We start from the raw sequence: 8,085 nt of genomic DNA on the forward strand, positions 1-8,085 counted from the left end.
TTCTTCTTTCAATCTGGGCGAACGAATCAGTGGGAATCCCTTTACCTTATCGCGTCACGCACGAACTGTGTAGTACATTTTATTCTTGAACGTAACAATACTTCGTTGTTCACACTTTTTGCTCTACAGAGGGTTGGTTTTTCTTCCACCCTTTGTGGCTAGAGCGTTGTCTGCTTTTGCAGACATTGGCCAAACACACATACACAAACACCTTTCGAGAACTTGATAGTGCTGAAGATACGCGTATTCGAAGCACCAGAATAAGAAAATACTAGAACACAGTGTGTGGCTTGTTGGCGGAGAACGAAAAGGATTTTTTTTCCCTCGTAAAGGTGACCGAATCGGGAAGGCAATATAACACGCAACAGTCGCGAGTTCGTGTAACCACTATGCTTTTGGATGAAAGATATGTTTTTTTTCCTCTCTCACAACTTCAACGCGACAATTCCTTCCCACTGCTTGATGAGGTGGAAGATATCACGATTTTTACTCACTTCATCAACCTTCGTTAATTTTGCAGCTCGAGCTACACCGTGTTCACAGGGGGTTAAAAGATGCGATTGCAACTCGAAATGTGGAGGAAAACATTGAAATGAAAACTTGCGACAATTATGCGCGACGAAAAAATTGGCTCGGCACGCACTATACACATCTACCCTTCTTTTGCACTGGCCGCGAAAACACACAGTGAGACCGAGGAACGATTTGACGCACGGTGTCGTTTTCAGCTACCCTTAATGATCCTCTACACGACGTGCGAATGCAGTGTGCCAACTGAAAGCATTTAAAAATCATATTCTTAAATGAAATATGATTTGTTCAGTATTCAGACAAAATCTAGAGGAGAAGGAAGGGTTTTAGTCAGGAAAAGAAATATTTATCGCATTTGGATTATTTATATGCAAATGCACATATCTCGTTCTGTTGCACAGCACTTTTTCGGAAAATGTTTAAAATTTTAAATTCGCGTTTTGCTGTGTTCGGCCCATCACTACATCGAGGATGACAGTGTAGCCAAACCATTGTGTTGTTTTTTGTGCTGTCAACTTTCAACAAATAAAAGTTAGCCATAAATTGGACTATTTTTAATTAGATTCAACTGTATTTCTTCATTTTCATTGAATTTCTTCATTTGTTGCCATTTAACTACACGAAAAACTGAATTTTCTCATAATTTTATCATCCTACTGTGACAAGGAAAAAGGCACACTGCCAGCTGTCAAAACAACCATAAACATTCGCCACCACGTCAATGCAGCAGGCGTTTAATCAGCTGGTAAATTGCGCGAGAAAATTCAAACAAATCGAAACTGGAAGTGATAAGCACGGGAACGGCAGACACGTACACTGATTTGGTGCTTTTACAAACGCCCATCACGGAAAGAGAATCCCTTCAAAAACGATAAGTTTCGTTTCAAGCAGTTGCCAGTAGTATGCACCCACCAGCACAACCATGACTTTCGACATTGAGCGTAAGCGTTTGGAGTTGTGCTATGGCACGTTCGGTACCAACGCAAATGGCACCTCCACTACCAAGGTGAGCGAAAGGAAGCGAAGGAAAAGTTCCACCTCGTCCGAGCAATCCACACCCCACAGGCACCGGAAGCGGTCCGTTAGTGAAACGAAAACCAGCCCAAACAAACAACGATGGCAGCAGCATCTGAGACAGACCAAGTGCCATGTTATCACCATCTTTGCCAGTGGCGTATTATTTTCGGTGCTAATGCTTATTCTGCTGGACTTTGTCCCGTCATCGCCTCACCGACAACCGGAGGGTTCGATTCGGCGCGTCGGTTCCGAGGGTGGTCGGGCCCTGTACGCCCCACGCCATCTGCCAGATGAATCGATGCTGCGTTTGGCGGATGAAACGCGCGTAATGGAACCGTACATGCCGGCACGGAAGCAGGCCACATCATCCGAAGAAAAACAGGACATTCTGACCAACGAGCAGGAAGCGCTCGGGTCGCTGAAAATGGCACTGGAAATGAAACAGCTCGGTAAGGATGACAAGGCGCTACGATTGTTCCAACACGCGCTCGCACTGTCGCCGAAACATCCGGAAATTCTCACCAAATACGGGGAGTTTCTTGAGCACAACCAGCAGGATGTGGTATCGGCCGATCAGTACTACACGCAAGCGCTCACGGTGAATCCGTACTACTCGGAAGCCCTAGCCAACAGGCAGCGAACGGCCCAAATCGTGGAACAGATGGATGCCAAACGGTTTGAGGCGTTGGATCGGAAACGAGATGCGTTGAGTTCGGTGCACGTGTCCAACATGGCCCTGAAGCGAGCGGAAAAGGAAGCTTACATACAGCACATTTACCATTCGGTCGGTATCGAGGGCAATACGATGAGTTTAGCACAAACACGTTCGATACTGGAGACGCGCATGGCCGTCGATGGGAAGAGTATCGACGAGCACAATGAAATACTCGGCCTGGATGCGGCCCTCAAGTACATCAACGCAACGCTGGTAAACAAAAACGATTACATTACGCTGAAGGACATCCTGGAGATACACCGGCGAGTGCTTGGCCACGTGGACCCAATCGAGGGTGGTGAGTTCCGTCGTACGCAAGTTTACGTTGGCGGTCACATTCCACCCGGGCCGGGTGATTTAGCGATATTGATGGGACGGTTCGAGAATTGGCTTAACTCGGAGCAAGTGTTTTTGATGCATCCGGTCAAGTACGCTGCAATGGCACACTACAAGCTCGTGCACATACATCCGTTCAGCGATGGTAATGGTCGCACGTCACGATTACTAATGAACACACTGTTGATGCGTGCCGGTTATCCACCGGTGATCATACAGAAACAGCATCGGCACAAGTACTACAACTATTTGCAGCTGGCCAACGAAGGTGACATCCGTCCGTTTGTCCGATTCATTGCCGACTGTACGGAGCGAACGTTGGATCTTTATCTGTGGGCAACGAGTGAACTGTCGCACCCGGTTCCGTTGCTGGCGCAGGAAAGTATGGAAGGCATGCCGTTAATTTTCAACAGCGTGACCGACGAGGGATCCGACGTTGGTAGTGGTGCTGGTGATACGATACGGATAGGTGTTATTTGGTTAGTAAAGCTGTAGCGATAAGCCGATGTGCTCGATGTTAATGAAGTTTTTCATTTTCCTTCCACAGATATTGGCTTCTGGTGGCCCTGGCTGGAACAGTGGCTTATGGTGTACCACATCTTCCCATTGTCACGAGTGCTTGGTGGAGTGTGTTTCGTTTGTACATAGTTTTGTTATTTTGCACACGTATTTTAAATACCGTTTTGTTAACTTATTGTCTGTTTTTAAACTGTCTTCTCGTTACCTTCTACCATATATAATGGAACGGTCCGTTATGGAATGAGTTAGTGTAGAACCATGTGATCAAATCAAGCAGGTCCTCCTGCGAACGGGGAAACTGTATTACGCGGAACCTACCAAAACGCACAGAGCCGGAACTACCAACAGTCCCGCATATAGTCAATCGAAACTACAAATATGAGTCCTACTGTTTTGTGATACTGTGATTATTTTTAGAAACCATAGCTGGTTGGTAGAATTCAAAATGTACAATAAACTAGCAAATTTTAATCATCATCTAAAAGTGTGCCTTTGAATGGAATCGGAATCCATCGAAAGCTAGAAACGGAAGAAAATTCTAGAAATTATTCAAACGTTCTTTGCAGGGTTCGTACCCTAATGCTCAAACGATGTTTGTGGGTATACCACACGAAAGGTTTTTCATGGATTTATGGTTCATTCGTAGATATGGAATAAGCAAGTTTCAAACGTGATTGAGCAAAGAGGAAACTCCAAAAATGTGAAGATAATCAACTATTTCTACGGATTCTTTTGAGAATACAAAAATCAATCTCTAAAATGGTGCTTATAAACGCAAATCACATTGTAGGAGAAGGCATAGTGGGACATCGCACACGGAAAACCGATTTTTATTTTCCATCAATTAATTTACTCATAAAAATCATTATAAACTAATTCGATGCTATGCAACAATTGTGGTTGTTATGCAAATGTCTTATGATTTCAATATGAACATCGAAAAGTAAAACAATAACTAAACTGCAAAAAATACTTTGAAAGTTAAATTATAATGATGTCCATTGAACGCTTCGCTGTGCTGCTGTCAACGCGCACATGACAGTTCAACGTCAACGGATTTACTGCGTTGTTTTGCGTCGTTTTAGCGAAAAGTTTTGGCTTGTTTTTCTGTGCGGCAACGCGTTTGTTGTAATGTTTTCCCCACGATTGCATCTTGTTCGATGCATCACATTAGTGTTGTAAATTCGTGTACTGCTCCGTAACTTCCATCGCACCACAGCTGTGAAGTGTGCAGCGGTGACCGAGTAAAGTGCATCTCTCCCTGATTTGTTTACATCCACGTGCGTTGTGCACTGTTGGCGACGATCTGTGTTGTTCCGGGCTTAGGCGAGGCGTACATGTTTCTTGGTGGCCGGCAAACATGGGTGCCAGCTCCGCCAGCGCCATCAACATGATGGATACGATGGATGACCACGTTTACTGCAACTCGACAACGACCACGGTAGCCGCTCCGGTTACGGTGACTTCACCGAGTGCAGTCACTACCTCCACCACGACAACAACGGTGGCAGCCGGGTCACGCGAACTGCCGAAGCTGGCAATCGTGGCACAGGAATCGTGTAACAGCGACGATCAATACCAACAGTCGTCCCCGTCGCAGTATTCGCCGTCACCATCATCACCGTTGCCATCATCACCCCAGCCGGCATCACCGAGACCATCCTCTCCGGTACCGTCGTCCTCATCGGTTCCTTCCTCTCCAGCACCGTCCTCCCCGTTACCTTCGATGGAGGATGAAACGCTTATGATGGAAGACGATGAAACCGAGCCGGATGCAACGTATGAGGATGAACGCAATGTGCAGCATAACAATGAGCAGGCAGCCGGTGAGAACGAGGCTGAGGCAGAGTTTGTGAATGATGTGTTCGATTACGGGGCGCACAATGGAAATGACGCGCCACTGGTCAATCCGGATGAAAGTGAATACGACGAGGAGGAAAGCGAAGAGGACGGTGACAATGCGGATGATTACTATCCTAACAATGTTGCTTCGGACAGTGGAGTGTTGACGGACGATCAGCAGGGAGATGATCCCGGCGATGGCAACAATGATCCGGGAATGGCTGAGACATTGGTGGCGGTGAAGGAAGTTAAGCAGCTGCAATCCATCTTGCTGCTGCACCTCGATCTCATACAAGAACAAGGTGACCAGATACTGAACAAGGACAAGATGATTATCCGACTGAAGGACGAGAACGAGGTGCTGAAGCATCAGCTCGATATGGCGAATCGACGCGTTTCGTTGATGATGTTGCAGCTACAGCAGAACGGTCTGGCACTTCCGGTCGACGAGCAGCAGCCGATGATCCTGCAACCACCGAAGCAGGAAGGAACCGTTTCACCATTGACGATTCGGAGCCAGATGGAAAATGGACGGCTGAGAACGATCATCATGAAATCTTCCTCATCGCCACCGTTCGTATCGTCGAGTGTGGCAGACGGTGCGCTGTTCGGACCGTGTCTACCAATTCGCAACCCGGAGGTTAGCAGCACCGTATCCCCGGCAAAGGAAGAACTGCCGGACGATATAGTGCTGCAGGGTGATGAGCTGCAGTCCCCCTACTACAATGACGAGGACGATAACGATGGTGACGATGATGAGCAGGAAGAAGAGGAAGAGGACGAGGATGTGGAAGATGATGATGAAGAGGAGGAAGAATTCCACACGGAAAACAATGAAGTGGACGGGGAAATCTTTCTAAACTATTCCAAATCGGACGATGATGAATCTCTTTCGCCCCAAATGAATGATGATTTTGATGAGCAGCAGGATGAGGAAGAGGAGGACGAGGATGATTACAATGAGCAACAGGAACAACAACAACAACAACAACAGTATGTGCTGCTGCAGCAGCCTCAACAGGTGTACGAGAATTACGACGGTTTGCAGCAGGCAGAAGTGATGGACGATGAGGAGGGTGGATACGAGTCGAACGAAATGGGGGAGGAAGATGATAATCCGATGCAGTACGTCAGCGACGATCAGGGTGGTAACTACGACGACACTCCGATGGTAATGATCGACGATGGAGCGGTTGAGGTAAAGATGGAAACGGACTCCCCGGCATCGCAAGAATCGTCCCAGGATTCGCAAGAATCGCAAGACTCCCAAGATTCCCAAGGGTCGCAGGTGTACCAGGAACCACAGAACTCATCCATGCAGCATGCGCCCCTGGGCAATGGGCTGGAGGTGAACGTTCCCTTCGTCGAGAGTACGGTTGGTAGTGAGGGTGAGCAGCCGGAGGATGATGGTTGCAAGGTGGTTAAGGTGGAAGGTCCCGGAGGAATGCCGGTAGAAGATGGAGCCCAATCCACGGAAGTAACGACCGGTGGCACACAGGACTCGTTGGAGCTGGAGTACGGGTGCACCAGTGAACCGACGGAGGGTAGCAGTGAAAATGGCCGAGAAAAGCGTCACAATCCCGGAGGTTCTCGCCAGCGGTTCAATCCAACGTTGCACTGCCCTTCGGGCAACTCTTCAGATGGCAGTGTGGCGGCTAAGCGTAACTGTAAACCGACCCCATATATGGTCACTCAGAAGCAGTACATCAGTTGCAGCTGGAAGGACGACGCGGTTACTGCCGAGCTTGAGAAGCTACAATCGAACGAGGCGGCCGAACTAGAAATACCGTCCTGGACGGTGATCGAAGATGACGACGAAGAGCCGGAGACCGATCATCCACCGGCCGGGGCGTCAGCTACCGGTGAGGAGGAACCAGTTTCGGCGAGTGAACCTTCGCGTGAGGACATCAGCGACGGAGTGTACACCAAACGACACATGAAGCTGGAGATCGATGAACGGCGCCGAAAGAAATGGGACGTACAGCGGATACGCGAGCAGAAAAACATTGAGCGATTGAAGAAGCGCCAGCTGAAGGAACAACCAACGGAACAGGAAGCGGCAAAAACGATCACCACCCTCTACCCGACGGTGGACACGCTCAAGTCCATCCAGGTTACGGATGACGTACCGGTACAGGCGTTCGGTGAGCTTATTCCGCTTCTTCCAACCAACGGTGGCTTTTCACTGCCGTGGAACCAACTAAAGGCGGGCCCTTCGTTTGCAAATCCCCAATCCTCCTGCTCCACCGGTTTGTTACAGCCTCATCATCATCACCATCATCATCATACGCCATCCCTGCCGGGGCCATCCGGTACGAGCAGCAGTATCGGGTTGTTGCTGGAGACGAAAACCAAATTCATTCATCGGTTGGCTCCGAGCCTGCAGGCGCAAAAGCAGCGCTTCACCAAGCGAATCAAGAAGGAACTTTAAACCCTCCCTTTCCCATCTACCTTTCCTCCTTTCGACTGTTCTGTGTTGTGCCAGTTTAGATAACGGTCACCACAGAGTTATGTTTTGTAATTTCGCCCATTTATCCACCTATTTTTTTTATCCTTTGATTTGCTTTACTTTTAAACTGTTAGAGTATGTATGAGAAGCTGTGGTGTATGTATGTCCCGCCGGGGGAAGCAAGCAAGTATCTTTCGGTTTCGTGTAGATCCGTGTGCAGGCAAATTTTCTCTCAATTCGATTGAAAGTTTGGTACAAAATGAGGTGAATTTGTCGTTGTTGTTTGTGTCTGCTGATTTGTAAACACGTCTTAGCGTTTAAGTTATGTTGCATTCTGCTTCTTTTTTCAATAATCCTTTAATGGTCCTCACCCACACACTTCCCTTACCACCCATTACCCCACGACACATCTATTCTACGTGTATGTGCTTTTTCTCATCACTATTGTGCGTGTCGTCACGTGGATTTGTGAAGGTGTATTAAATGGAGACGCTCATACGCTGTGCTGTTTTGAAGATGAGTGCCGACCGCCGGGTGGGAGTGAGGGAAGATTAACGGCAGTGGTGACGAAGATAATACAAAGGATACAAATTTGATTGTAGCAGCAAGACGAATAAAACTAACTAGTGTTAGAATGATGTAGAATGGGCGTTGAAAAAGTAATGTTCTGCCAGTG

The 8,085-nt window shown here is 47.8% G+C and overlaps 2 protein-coding genes across 2 annotated transcripts; both read left to right on the top strand.

Moving 5' to 3' along the window:
• The first annotated feature begins 1,453 nt into the window (after positions 1-1,453).
• LOC128710812 (protein adenylyltransferase Fic) lies at positions 1,454-3,094 on the top strand. Its single transcript, XM_053805664.1, has one exon. The coding sequence runs from the start codon at positions 1,454-1,456 to the stop codon at positions 3,092-3,094; it is 1,641 nt and encodes a 546-aa protein (XP_053661639.1).
• A 1,384-nt stretch (positions 3,095-4,478) lies between these two features.
• LOC128715231 (uncharacterized) lies at positions 4,479-7,391 on the top strand. Its single transcript, XM_053810112.1, has one exon. The coding sequence runs from the start codon at positions 4,479-4,481 to the stop codon at positions 7,389-7,391; it is 2,913 nt and encodes a 970-aa protein (XP_053666087.1).
• The last annotated feature ends 694 nt before the right edge of the window (positions 7,392-8,085 follow it).

This window comes from Anopheles marshallii, chromosome 3, assembly GCF_943734725.1.
Source record: "Anopheles marshallii chromosome 3, idAnoMarsDA_429_01, whole genome shotgun sequence".
Lineage (NCBI taxonomy): Eukaryota > Metazoa > Arthropoda > Insecta > Diptera > Culicidae > Anopheles > Anopheles marshallii.